Below are 14,549 nucleotides of genomic sequence, written 5' to 3'. Positions count from 1 at the left end.
GTCATTTATATATTCCAGGTAACCTACTCCAGTGGCAGTAAATGCTTCAGCTGTTCCTCTGCAGCAGAGAGAGACAAGTGGATGGAAAACCTACGCAGAACAGTGCAGCCGAATAAGGTAATAGGAACCGCGGAAATAAGATTACCGGGGGAATGGAGGTGGTGTGATTGTATTTTAGTCCAGTGTACCAGGGCTTCCCACAGATGCATGCGCAATTAATTTAGTCTGGGGAGAAGTCCGCTCATCAGTGTATCAAAAGCCACTGTGTGCTATTCTAGCGAGTACAGTAGGTCAAACCTTTAATGAATAAATACATGTCGGCATGCTTCCTGATCCCCGCCCCAGTGCCTGCTTACGACATTTCAGACTGGATTTCTGATACCGTGCACCTCAGAAGGATGGGACGTGGCTTCATAGGTTTCATCTTTTACTGTGGGGGCACAGTTTGCGGGGGAGAGGGGGAAACAACAAAAGGAGTTTGAGCCGGAGTGAGAAGAGGGGGGTCAAGTTATTGATCGGCTGGAAATATCTGATAAGTCACCTCCAGAGTTGGCATACTATGGAGGGACAGGCTAACAGTGCTCTTGGAGTTATTCACGAGAGTAAGCAATGCAGTCTGCCATGCCAGTCTAGCGGCTTTTGAGGGGCTCCTGTGCAGAGTGTTTGTTTTCTGAACCATTTCAAAGACAGCTTTTTGAGAAGAAAAATGTTCTAGTCCCCACCTTTGACATGCAAAAGACAGCCCTTTGCCTCTACTTTAGAATATGTCCGATTTTCTAGAGATTCTGATTCTGAAGATCAGAGAATCTGATTCTGAATTCTGATTCTGTCCCTGCCACGGACACAAAAGGCAGCCCTTTGCTGCTGCTTTAGAAGAAAAAATGTTCAATTTTTTAGGGATTCTGAATCAAAGCTGAGCTCTTTCTTCTGCACAGGACAACTGCCGTCGAGCTGAAAATGTGCTCCGTCTCTGGATCATCGAGGCAAAGGACCTGGCCCCCAAGAAGAAATACTTCTGTGAGCTGTGCCTTGATGACACTCTCTTCGCCCGCACCACCAGCAAAACAAAAGCGGACAACATTTTCTGGGGAGAGCACTTTGAGTTCTACGGCCTCCCACCTCTTCACAGCATCACAGTTCACATCTACAAGGATGTGGAGAAGAAGAAGAAAAAGGACAAGAACAATTACGTAGGCCTGGTCAACATTCCCATGGCCAGTGTAACCGGTCGCCAGTTTGTGGAAAAATGGTACCCAGTCAGCACACCTACACCCAACAAAGGGAAATCAGGGGGACCTTCCATTCGGATAAAGTCCCGTTATCAGACCATCACCATCTTGCCCATGGAGCAATACAAAGAATTTGCAGAGTTTGTTACTAGCAACTACACTATGCTGTGCTCTGTGCTGGAACCTGTGATCAGCGTAAGGAATAAGGAAGAGATGGCTTGTGCTTTGGTGCACATTCTTCAGAGCACTGGGAGAGCTAAGGTAAGAACAGGCAGCTCCTGTCAAAACGACGCCCTCTCGCTGGTCATAGGTGATATCTTTTCAGCTAGAAAGTAGGATGGCATGACCATAAGCAAGAACAGAAGGTGCCTGATGGGGTAAGGCTGAGAAAAGGACCTCAAAAGTATTTGAAAAGACTTGGACAATTGCATCTACCAGGAAGGCATGTAGGTAGGCACGATACCAACAATGATTAGGAGTTGATACAAAGGTTAATGATGCTGTGTACAAAGCATAAGCGGGAGGACTATATAACTTCCAGTTAGGGCCTGCACTTGAGTGTTCCTGAACCTTTTCTGACTTTCTAAAATCATGATACAGGGTAAGAAATAAGTAAGCAAGAGATTAGTAGACCGGCGAATTACTTCTATAAATAAGTCTCTGACACAGTAAGCAGCAGGGTGCCATTGTTGATTCAGTGCTAAGTCAGCTAATCAATGCTAACATTGATTTGGTCAGCGTTTGAACAGCCATTTGGAGAATCTGTACTTGGTTAATGGTGATCCCGCCTGCCCCACGGATGTTATTAGGACTTCTGGGTGCACACTGATGGTTCCCTGTGAGGCAGCAGTTGGAGTGAGCCTCGGTTTCTTCAAATAGATTGTGGGAGAATATCCTGTAGGTCTCGGGAAATGTGAGACGCATTAACAAGCGTTGATTTATCTGGATGCTGCCTGCCAAGTGGGTGTGTGAGTAGTACCAAGCTGTAGCCCGCTTCTTCCAGTAATTCCAGCTAGAGCAAGTTAAGCGTGACCAAACACAAGTTAGAGGATTGGAGATGTGGAAGGATGGGCCGTAAGCGACATCCAAGGGACAGCCTAATTTAACTGCTCCGAAAAGGTCCTTTTATGTTGGCATAATCATATGACACTCTCTCCTGTTCTCCCCTTGATGTACGTCTCTGAAAGGCTGGTGCTCTGTGACAGTGCGTGATAGGAACTCGTTTCTTACCAAGTTGTTTGTCTGATCAAGAGAAGCTGGTAGCTGGGACAGCTCCTGAAGGGTTGTGTTGAAATCCTCCTGGAAAGCAGGCTCTGGATTCCTGCAGTGCTAGCTGCAACAGGGAGATAAATTAGTGTTATAACTTTGCCTTCCTAGTGCTTGAACGTTTGAACCTCTGTTGACTGGAAGCATTGAGCAGCTTAGGCTGCCATAACCTAAAGCTTAGGCTGCAAAGAGGGTACGTTTCCAGGTCACACTGTGTTGGTGGTGATGCAGCTGGATGTTCCCAGTTTGTGCCAGGTGAAAATAATTCTCTCAGATTTTGCTGAAAAGAAACAGCAATAATGGATTGAAAACCAAGAGCACTAAATGTATTTTTGATCTATATTTATCACATATAATTTGTTCTGCATATTTTACACTCATATGCTAGCAGTGCTTTATGGCTTCTGTAGTTAATGGGGTTATGAAACCTTACTACAGCACTCTTTGAACTGTTTGCAGGATGTTGCTGTTTGCAGCAGAACCAGCAAGTCACAGTTATCACTCAGCCGTAATTCAGGGTGGTGTTTTGTTTTTGGGGGTTCTTTTTTTTTTTTGTTCTTTTTTTTTTTTTGGAACAGTTTAAAAAAAAAAAAAGGAGAAATATGCTTGCTCTCCCAGAGAACTCCTGGAGTGGCTGAAATTGGATCTTGCAAAATACTGAGTATTTCTTGTGAAATGCTGAGCGTCCTTGACTCACATAAAATTATCACTTCAGGAAATAAGTATTACTATAGAATTAGACCCTATATCAAGAGGTTATTCACTGTCAAGACTTGCTGATAGTTCCTGCCCGGGCATTTGAATACAGTTCAAGTTAAGCCATATAGATCCACAGCAGCTATGTTAACTTTTTTCCCAAATCCTGAACTGCTTTTGGTTTGTGGATTTAATTGATATAAGCCATTCTTCTTATTTAAATTTCACCAAGCTGTAAGAACTTGTGCCTAATTTCCAGCTTGGATTTTTAAGTCCAAGTTTCTAATGTAATATTCAGTATTAAAAGGTAAACGTAATACCACCATTTCTTTCAGCAGAGAAACCCACTGATAAACAAACCGGTGAGGGTTTCTGTTCAGGTTTTAAACTGAAACACAAGCTTGGCTGTAAAGGTTTTCTGTTAGAGATATTTGCTTCTCCGTTTATAATTTATGATCTATAACATTTATAAATATAATAAACCCAAGAGGAATCCTAGCTATTTCCTTGGCCCATACTACATGTAGCATCTGCACCCCTTGTCCCAAGCTGGGAAATTATTTCTGTAATCCTCTGGCTCCTCTGTTTATTCTTCCTTCTTGGCTTCTGCAGTTAGCCTGGCGTGACTGAGTCTGGTTAAAATAACCTTTTGCCATTTGACCTTTTTCTTCAGGACTTCTTGACGGATTTGGTGATGTCTGAGGTAGATCGTTGTGGGGAGCACGATGTCTTGATCTTCAGGGAGAACACACTTGCTACCAAAGCTATTGAGGAATACCTAAAGTTGGTAGGGCAGAAGTATCTTCACGATGCACTAGGTAAGAAAGTGCCTGTCCGTCACCTGTTTGCATTGCAAGGGCTAACCCTGAACTGTCTGCAACGCGACTGAAGCCTCGTGCGCCTAGAAACCTGGGAGGGGAAGAAACTGCCTCCGCACCGAGCCCAGGCGTCTAGTATCCAGATAGCAAAATATATGCTGTCTTACTCTCGATGCCCTTCCTCCACGCAGAGGAAGATGCTCTTTGGTGCCAGCCGTAGCAGCGCCCAAGGAAAGGCAAACTTGATTTGATATAGCCGAGTCCCTCTTAAAGTTTGTGTCACCACAGTATGTTTTTCTGGGCAACCTTCTTTTGTGTCTCTAGCTGTGATGAAGAGGTGTAATACTGCAGTTGATTTGTGGGCAACGGTGATTGTTCCATCTGATACGCGAACAGGCTTAAAAAAGGGGTTTTGACACAAAGTTTAACAGAGGAAACTGAGACCAATACCTTGTGTTGTGGAATCAGGAGTGAATCCGGTATCAGGTGCGATACAATTAAGTGGAGATTTCAGAAAGGGTTGTGAATGTGCAGTGTATATTTCACTAATCTCCTTTTATGTTAACGAAGCTCCTGCAATCACTAGGCCAAAGTGCCACCACCTAGGGTGTTAGATATACTCGGGGTATCTGGTTGGCAACCCAAGTTCTCATCCACAAGTGCGTATTGCTGGGGGTGTCTCCAGTCAGTCTCCTTCGCTTGCCGTTGTAGTTAACAGCACATGTTAGCTATGATGTTAACAAGAGTTAAGTGCGAGATGCCCATCCTAGCGCTTGGGTTGAATGCAGGTAGTACAAGAAAACTCATTTCCAGATGCTTCAGCTGCAACTATTGGTAATGCTGGCACGTTCCAGAGTGACCCTTGGACTTGCTCAGCCCTTACCTTTGCCATGGAGCAATTAATTCATAAACATCCGTGTTAACCTTTTAAACTGGTACCTTGCCCCAACAAAAATCCTTAGGCAAACATGGCCGGAGGGAGTGGGGCTGCAGGGCTACTGAGCAGCACAGGGCAGGAGATCAAGATGCAGACTGTCTAGGGAGCCTCTTGCCTGTGTTTATCCAAAGCGCTCTTTATTCACCGCCTCATTAAAACTGCCTGGCCAACCTGTGATGTCCTACTCCATTTCCCTGGCGGGGTCTTAATGTCCATGGTTACATACCAGGGTGGATTCTGATAACTGTATTATTGTCCCCTCTCCACCAAAAGGTTCTGCTCTAGTCGTAAGCCGCTGCCTTGGGAATTACTGTCCACGCAACTGATGTTGCAATAAAGAGGACCAAAATGTTCATGCTCTCTTCCGAAGAAACTCACAGCCGCGCTACAGTTAGCTTGTACCAACTCCACACAATCTTTCTTACCCAAGATTGCACAATGAGCCACCCATCCATCCCCCTGTTGTTTCTTGGATGAAGACAGCTTTGGAAATTGATTCAAGAGAAACAAGATCAGGCCAAAGCCAAGTCCCACACCACATCCCTTCACAAAAACCAAACCAAACAAAAAAGGCAGCTTGCTTTCCCAGCAGTCTCGCTTGTCCTCGGCAATCCTAGACACTGGCAAGTCATCAAGGAGGTAGTTGGCTAAATTAGTGCTCCAAGGGTCAGTATAGTCAGGTCTGTGATTATATGCATTTTGGCCATTTCTTAAGTGTAATGAGCCTGTTCTGGTAGTCTTATTCTCATGGGTGGAACTGCTGAGCATAAGTCATAGTCCTAGGCTCTCGCCTGGTATGGAGAAATGAGCAGCATATTACTTGGTGCTATGCTTTTCAGCAGACCGAACGACCGGCTGTGGGACCAGTATATTACATCTGACTCCAAGCCCCTTAATGTGCAGTAATTACATAAAAATATTGTAAAATTAATGACTTCTAATACATCATTTAGAGCATCGGTGCTGAGTGATAAGATTGTAAATCAGGGACATGGGAGATGGAAAATCCCCCTAAGGTCATCCAGCTTGTCTGTAGCTCAGGGCAAGGTTGCTCATGACAATATACCCATCTAATTTTTTGTCAAGTTTTAAATGTCATTTTGCTCAGATGCCATGTTCTTTGAAAGGATTAACAACATTACGCTTGGTATTAGCTGTTTAATACATCTATAAGAGCATCTTAATATATGATTAAGGCAGGCTCTTGTGGACCACAAAGAGTAAGTTTCAAATGTGTTTAAGGAAAACAAAATATTATCCAGTAAACAACAGTTAAAACAGAATTGGCTCAACAGAAGGGATGCTGAGAGTTTTGCAAATAAGTGATCTAGATGCCCTCAGCAGAAATATTTTGGACCCCAACAAAAAAAAAAGCTTAAGAAAATGTGCTGCCTGCTTTGCTTGCAAGAACAGCGCTGACTTGAGATTCGGGGAGGGGGGTTGGGAGGTGTTTAAGGGTTTTTGTGAAAACAAAGCTTTTGCACAAACAAGCCTTGTGGCGTTAGCTCGGAGCCAGCAAGATCATCTGAGGAGATGAACTTAAAAGACATTGAATCATTAAATGAATGAATAAAGAGTTTTTCCTAGTGAACAACAACGGTTTAAAAATCACTTGGTGTGCTAGCATATATAGGAGGAAAACTAGTAAGAGTTCATTCCAATATGTCAAACAAAGGAAACTTCATCTGGTTTTGTATGTGTCCAGTTTCTGTCGTGATGCCGTAAGAGAAGGATGACAGAAATGCAAAGGATTTTGAAAGATGCAGGCTATAAAAATGTTGTAAAGTGTTGATAAGAGGTTGAGAAAATTAGGAGTATCTAGCTAGCACTGGGGTATTATTCTTACTCAAGAGCAAGGTGACACTTTTTAAAATTTAAAAAAATGGTAAATTTAGAAGTAATAAAAATAAATAGCATTGTCAAGTACATTTCCTGAGGAAATTATGAAGACGAATAGCACAGCTTCATTTCTTAAGACTGTGGGTAACTTTGTAGTTGATAATACAATTTGAATACAAAGTCAAATCCTGTTCTTTAGGCTATAAGTGAAGTGTCTGCAGGGTTTATAAGCAAAGCCATCCTGTTACTGCACCTGTATTTGGGGGCAGCGAGGGCACAGGAGGCTGAAGCATCAGAGCACCGGCCGTCTGATCTGGTATGGCAAGTGCTTTGTTCTGAAAGAGCTGGGAGGAGCCCTGTCCCCAACATCTGGTGTCTGGAGGCTGTATTGCAGACACAGGGAGCAGAAGAGGCAGTTGCCAAGGAAAGGCATAAGGAGGATTTAAAGGTGTGTCAAGGAGGCTTTTCATGTAACTACCCTGGTTTGTCATCCTCTTCCCTTTGTCCAGGGGAGTTTATCAAGGCTTTGTATGAGTCAGATGAAAACTGTGAAGTGGATCCCAGCAAATGTTCATCCAGTGAATTAACAGATCATCAGAGCAACCTGAAAATGTGTTGTGAGCTGGCCTTCTGCAAGATTATCAATTCTTACTGGTGAGGCATCTCCCCTTCTCCCCCATTAGGTCATTTGCTTAGAGGGTGCCCATTCCTCCTCTGAAGATAAGAAAACAGCAGTTGTACAGGGAAATAGCATAGACCCATCTATCTTCTGGGACTGCCTTCGTTTCCTTTCCTCACTACCTTCCTACGTGTGACACCATATTGCAGGTGGAACTTGTGCCCAAACTGAGGGGTTGCAGTCCCACACACTGTACCTGACAGGAGCTTCTGCTGAAATACTTTGCCAAGGGAACACATACTGAGCTGTGGCTGAATAAAGAGGGAATAAAGTGAGAAGATAACAGCTTAGCTTGAGCTTGGAATAAAAAGCTGAAAGTTTTGACGTGTATAGAAAACTTTCAGACCTTTTAGATCTGTGGAATTGGACAGGAAATCACAGGGAGGAAACGTTGGCAGAGAGATTTCTATTAATCTCTGTTTCTGAGTAGTAGTGAAAGAAGAAGGGCCTTTCTGCTTCAGGACGAAGCACACGGGAAATACTGAGAGAGCTTAACAAGCAAAATAAGAGTTTCAGTTATGGAGATGAGTTCAGCTTGGTTCAGTTTGGTTTTAATATTCTAACGCCCTGTTTGCTCCAGGGTAGCGATGGATAAGTAGTTCTTAGCTCGCAAATCAGCGTGTCTGAAAATGGCTTCACTTAACATATATGAACAAGGGATGTTTTAAAGACTACTTAAGCATCACCAGATTAAATGGGGATCTAAGAATAGATGCCTAATGACATTTCCTAGCCTAGAGAGAGAAAAGGGAGGGGGGGAAGAGCCGATGATGTTTTCTCACAGATAATTATTTCAGGTGATTGGTCACCAGTTCAACTTGTTGCATCTCATTGCCCATGCGATTTTATTTCCTGGTTTATTGTTTTTCAGCGTGTTCCCTCGTGAGCTGAAGGAAGTATTTGCATCTTGGAAGCAGCAGTGCCTGAGCAGGGGCAAGCAGGACATCAGTGAACGCCTGATCAGTGCCTCCCTCTTCCTCCGCTTCCTGTGCCCCGCTATCATGTCCCCCAGCCTCTTTAGCCTCATGCAGGAGTATCCTGACGACCGGACGTCTCGCACACTCACACTTATTGCTAAAGTCATTCAGAATCTCGCCAATTTTGCTAAGTAGGTGGTGGCAATAAAACTGAAATCTGTGCCTCTAGGGGTGCAAGTCACTGCAGGCTGCTGTGGAGCAAGGAGAGCCCTGCTTGGTAGTCATGTTTGCAGGTGGCTGATTCTCTGGCAAATTGAAGTCAGCTTTAGAAAAGGAGGAAATTCTCACTTACATGTGAGCGCTGTTCCCCTTGAGACACCTCGGCGCTGAGCTAGATAAATTCTCCTTTTCACATGCAGATTTGGGCTGTGTTGAATTCAGTAGAGGGGACGCGGTATAAAACCAAGAGGAGCCATGCATTAGCATGTCAGCGTGTATGCTATTTCAAAAGAAAAAAAGCCTGTTCCCACCAAAGATCATAATTTTCCTCCTTTCTTCCTCCAGAATTCCCAGCTGGATCATGCAAAGGGCATGGCATGTGTCTTACAGGGGAGGGGATGCAGAGAAGAGGAGAAGAGAAAAAGGTGTCTGTGGGAGGGAGGAGGGAGAGATGTGTTGAGCCCTTGATCATAATATGAACAGTGAATTACTAGTATTTAAATAAGTCCAAGAAAGGAGTGAATCCTTTAAATTGTCCAGGTTTTTTTCTCCCAGCCCAAATCTTCAGAAAGGCAGGTCTAAAGTTAAGCGTTTGAGTAATTGTCTATAAGCGCTTGTACTCTGTATTTTGTGTGGAGGTTATTGACTGGGTTTCCCCCCCTCCCCTTTCCTGCAGGTTTGGTAACAAGGAAGAGTATATGGCCTTCATGAACGATTTTTTGGAACATGAGTGGGGAGGAATGAAGCGTTTTCTCCTGGAGATCTCTAATCCAGATACCATCTCAAACATGCCTGGATTTGAGGGCTACATCGACCTGGGCAGAGAGCTCTCAGTTTTGCATTCCCTCTTATGGGAGGTTGTGTCCCAGCTTGATAAGGTAAAGCAGGCTGGAGGCCCAGGAGGGTGAATCCGGCGATTGTATCGTAGCAACAGTAAACACTAGGAAACATCAAGGGAGCAGCTGAAGCCTGCTTTGGGGAGAACTTATTCAACAGCTTTTGAGAGGAATGTTTGGTAGTGGTATTTCACAATTGCTCTTTCCGTGATTTCAGATCGGGGCCTAAAGCGGGGCATGCGAAGTGGTTGGTCTTCAGCAGTAGTGCAAACACTTTGCAGAGCCTTAAGTAAGGACGGGTGTTAAATGGTGGAGAGGGCATCGCTTAAAAGTAGACCTGGAATTCCCTGAGCAGCCGGTCCTTTCTCCTAAGTGAGCTGGAAAACAGGGAGGGTGTTTGGACAGAAAATAAAAACGTTGCAGTGCCCTTTTTGATGCTAATGGAGGTACTTTGCTGCACACCAGGCCCTACCCTGCCCAGCTCTGGTGGAGTAATGTGTTGGCCAGGCAGAACTGTTCTCATTAAAGACCTGATCCAAAGCCTGCTGTGATGTCTTCATTTCTGTAGCCTTTGGATTAGTTTTTAGTATACAAGAGGGTGCGGTGTAAAAACCTGGATCCACTCTCAGTTTTATCCTGTAACAAAAGCAAGATGCTTTCTGCTGTGTATTGTGCTGGAGTCGTATGCGTTGTCCAGATTCTGTTCTGCTGATCGCAAATAGACATTGCCAACAGTAAGCATTGCTTCCAATTAGCGATAGAATGAAAAAGGCAGCAGTTTGCTCTTCCTTAGCTGTGTGGCTTTGCAGGATCCAAAATCATTAAAACCTTGATAGCAAAGGTAGTTGATAAGACCCAGAAAAGCTGAGCTGTGAGTCATTTTTTTTTTTGCAAGTGCTTGGAACTGTTCCATATTTCAACTTTTAGAGGTGCATTATTTTGTCCATATTCCATTTATATTATTCTTTCTTTTGAAACTGGAGAGGTGAGGTGAATTGCAATGCACTCTTAATATTTTTATGGCATTAAAGTTTGCCAAAATAGTTATTTGTTGGCTGTCTGTTTTCTCACAGTACGTTATTTAAAACAGAAAACAAAAAAATGAGCTTGTTGCATCAGCGTAAATTGAAATGTCCTTGACTCAAAAAGGCAATATATATTAATCTTAGTTAATCTTAGTCTGATAACAATTTATGATCTTGTTTTTCCGTTTGCCTCATACATGCACGCAGTGTACATTCAAAATGTCGCAGGCAGCAAAGTCAGCTATAAAGACGGTTCAGCAGCTTCAGGAAAACAGGCAAAGTGAGCATCCAAAAGAACCAGATCCTCCATTTCTATAAATTGGGGTAAACCCACCAGTGCAGGGAACACTGCCATCTCCCTCCAGCTGGTCAGGCATTAAGTCAAGAGAAACGCAGCTCCAGTCTTTAGAACTGCAAATGGATCTGTGGATTTGGTGTTAGTTATTGTGAGCTGCTCTCTGAATGCAACGGTCGTAAATGTCTTGGGCAGCGAGGAGAGGGAGGAGCCAGACCTGCATAAACAGTCAAAGCAGAGCTGCTTTGCCCTTTCTGTAGGTTAGGCGCCCGGATCTATTCTAACAGGCCCTTGGGAGCTGGTGTAGTGGTTTGCTAAAAAGAGAATTAAGGGGTAAAGTTACATTGCAATACTGCTTTAGTGTAGGTAATGACTGGGAAAAGATGAGAGGAGTCACCTCAGAGATTTTACTAGGCACAGAAGAAGTGCTATACGAAAGTGTCTGTAAAGAGACCTTTCTCGGGAGCTAAACTGACTGAATACCTGCTTACAGGAAAAATAAGGATATCTTTGAAAGAACGTGATCTTTGTAGCAGAGTTTTACTTTATTATATAAACCTCCAGCACTTTCACCTTCTTCCTGCAGTCCCAAGAGGCTGAAGATGCCCTGTAAATGATATAACCAGCAGTGACCCAATGAGGAGAGAAAGATAAAGAGCCTGAACGAGCAGCCTTCCTTGCTGGAAGGTCAGCTGCTCTTATCCTAGCCTGGCCAACGCTGAGCTAGCACGTAATTGAACAAGCAGCTACACATTTAATCCCAGGCTGATGTGATAATGTTGGGATCATTGATGTTTTCATGCAGTTATTTTTCACTTTTAAGTAGGGAAGAATGCCTTAGTTTTTGATAACAGGGTGCGACAGAAGATGGCATCAGTGTAGGATGCCAAAAGCGAAAGGCTTACGACATGAAAACCTTCCCTCTCCCCATCTCCCTCAACCCTTGCGATTCTCTCATGATCCCCCTGAATGCCGCATCCCCTTGTCTGTTGGCATGCATTTCCTTTACCACATGACACCCTTTGCCTGGAAAGTTTGCCCCTCTAGCTGAATCTGTAGTCTTTGAATGCCCTTTAATGAGTAGATACTGTAGTTTTCACTTTGACCTCACCCACCCTGGACTTAGTTTGCTTTGCATGATAGTTTTGCATTGGAATGGCAATAGTTTTGTTTTATTGAGCATGATTTTTATTTTTGGGGGTCAATCCTAATTTCTTTTCTATTTCCTTTTCTTTCCTCAATGTCTGCTGCACCCCGTTTCGTCTCCTCCATCCATCTCGTCGCCGTGGTTACGCTGCTCCGTAACACTGCATTACGGTCCTGGCACACCCGCACACAACCACCCACCCTCCTTCCTTCCACCTCCACCCCTCCGCCTCTGGGCATCGTTATCAAAAAAACTGGCGGATGTCGCGGTGCTTGTTGTCCAATTAGGGTGAAAATTCCTTCCTACAGGCGACCGTGGCAAAACTGGGACCTCTTCCTCGTATTCTTGCTGATATCACCAAATCAATGACCAACCCTACACCAATACAGCAGCAGCTGAGGCGTTTCACTGAGCACAGCTCCAGTCCAAACGTCAGTGGCAGTCTCTCCTCAGGGCTTCAGAAGATATTTGAGGACCCCACTGATGGGTACGTAACAGCCAGAGCGCAAGGGAAGGTGTGGGCAAGGGGGTTGTTAAGCCTGTTAAGAGTTGAGTGCTTCGTCACCTGAACCCTCTGCCCAGGTCAGCTGTAGGAGCGGGGAGCTTGGAGTCGCGGAGAATACACAGTCCCAGTAAGAGGGTGCACAAGGTGGCACTGGAGACCTGAAGCTTTTCACTTACCCAGGACTCAAACATGTCTCCAGGGGTCAGTGGCTTCAGCTGCTAAAGAACAGTTCTGCAATTTACTGCCAGTCTGAGTGACCGGATGCGTAGTCAGCCGTAATGTCTCCTTCTGGTGACCGGGCCACTTATTTACTGCTAATGGAAAAACTGGGCTGTAGGTGGAACTTGTTACTGGTGGAATAGCAAAAACAGTCCCTCCTCTGTTTAGTGCAGCATTTCTCACGCTGTAGTAGCTGTTAACCTGAAGCAAAAAGCTGTGACGTGGCAGAACTGCCAAAGAGCTTGGATGCTGTGGTCTCAGAGTAGTTTCTGTGCTGTCAGGTATGAGGGCCAGTTTTGTCAGGTGGAAGTGTCTGCCCTCGGAGCTTACATCTCGATCTACAGGAGCCTTCACACAACTCCTGTTGAATCTTCAGACCCCCACAATCCGTGATGTTGGCGAAGGGTTAAGTGGGATCTGAAGGGCTCTGAAGTCTTGCTGGAGACAGAAGTGTCTAAGGGGGAAGGATTTGGTGGGAATGGTTTGCATTTCACCTGTGAAAAAAATAAAGATGAAGCATTTCTTGAATCAAATGTAATTCTCAAAGATAAGTGGTAATTAAGGAAGAGTGTGTTCTGACTTGAATACAAAGAGCTCATAAAAAGAAATCTAGTTCCTTGAAGCTTTCGTATGAGGGGAGGAGGTTAAATGAGGTAGAAAGACTTCTCTGGGTCAGGTCTCTCAGGGTCTTGGCTGCTTAAAAATTAACCACATTCCTTTCCACTCCACAGTGACTTGCATAAGCTGAAGTCTCCAACCCAGGAAAATGTAGATGGATATTTTAGGGGCAAGACCTTGCTGTTGGTTCAGCAGGCATCCACCCAGAGCATGACTTACTCCGACAAGGATGAAAGGGAAAGCATCTTGCCCAACGGACGTAGCGTCTCTCTCATGGACCTCCAGGATCCTCACACGGCTCACACTGACCATGCTTCTATTATGCACGATGTGCCTTTGCGCTTGGCCGGCAGCCAGCTCTCTATCACACAGGTGGCGAACATCAAACAGCTCTGGGAAACTCAGAGCACACCCCAGAGTGCTCCCCAGGTGAGAAGGCCTCTGCACCCGGCTTTGAACCAACAGGGCAGCCTCCAGCCTCTGTCGTTCCAGAACCCGGTTTACCATCTCAACAACCCAACCCCGCCGATGCCGAAGGCCTCTGTGGACTCCAGCCTGGAGAACCTGAGCACTGCCAGCTCCCGGAGCCGAAGCAACAGCGAAGACTTCAAACTTAGCGGACCCAGCAACAGCAGCATGGAGGACTTCACCAAGCGCAGCACGCAGAGCGAGGACTTCTCCCGACGCCACACGGTCCCAGACAAGCACGTCCCCATCGCGCTGCCCCGCCAGAACAGCAGCAGCCAAGCACAGATCCGCAAAATGGACCAAGCCGGGCTGGGCGCCAGGGCCAAAGCGCCGCAGTCCTTGCCGCACAGCGCTTCCTTGCGGAGCACGGGCAGCATGTCGGCAGTGTCGGGGGCCGTGGTGACCGAACCCATTCAGAACGGGAGCCGGTCCCGGCAGCAGTCCTCGTCCTCCAGAGAGAGCCCTGTCCCAAAGGTGAGGGCAATTCAGAGGCAACAAACGCAGCAGGTAAGGAAAGCCTTCTTCCAGGTGCTTTCAGCTTTGATGTTTAGCTGATTCCTGCATAGACCTTCAAAGCTTTTTGACCATTGAGTTGAATCAAGAGTACTGGCACTTAAGCAAGTGGCCAGTAGCAAGTGTAAGGAATAGTCGTGCTTGTTACCCCTACAAGCTTGGCAAGCCTAGCTTACCTGTTATTTTTGGATGCTTTTGTACTAAATTAAAAAAAAAAATGTTTTGCATTTCCTAAGGTAGAGCAAGCCTGCTGAAAGAAACAAAACTCGAATAAAAAAAAAAGAATAGAAGCAGCTTTGTTCCAAGCTGTAGTTGATTGCCAC

At 45.1% G+C, this 14,549-nt stretch overlaps 1 protein-coding gene across 2 annotated transcripts in view; it reads left to right on the top strand.

Annotated features, from left to right (window-relative positions):
• Nucleotides 1-14,549, top strand: part of RASAL2 (RAS protein activator like 2) — a 128,984-nt gene that overhangs the window by 98,066 nt on the left and 16,369 nt on the right. For both annotated transcript variants that reach the window (XM_075156874.1, XM_075156873.1), the window contains exons 7-14: nucleotides 19-117; nucleotides 936-1,490; nucleotides 3,865-4,009; nucleotides 7,295-7,439; nucleotides 8,336-8,572; nucleotides 9,277-9,478; nucleotides 12,191-12,390; nucleotides 13,359-14,220. In XM_075156874.1, coding sequence (XP_075012975.1) covers nucleotides 19-117; nucleotides 936-1,490; nucleotides 3,865-4,009; nucleotides 7,295-7,439; nucleotides 8,336-8,572; nucleotides 9,277-9,478; nucleotides 12,191-12,390; nucleotides 13,359-14,220 — 2,445 coding nt within the window. The remainder of the gene's footprint in view (nucleotides 1-18; nucleotides 118-935; nucleotides 1,491-3,864; nucleotides 4,010-7,294; nucleotides 7,440-8,335; nucleotides 8,573-9,276; nucleotides 9,479-12,190; nucleotides 12,391-13,358; nucleotides 14,221-14,549) is intronic.

Source organism: Calonectris borealis, chromosome 8, assembly GCF_964195595.1.
Source record: "Calonectris borealis chromosome 8, bCalBor7.hap1.2, whole genome shotgun sequence".
NCBI classification, from domain to species: Eukaryota; Metazoa; Chordata; class Aves; order Procellariiformes; family Procellariidae; genus Calonectris; species Calonectris borealis.
Note: the sequence above shows the minus strand (reverse complement) of the source record. Positions and strands in the feature narration are given on the sequence as shown.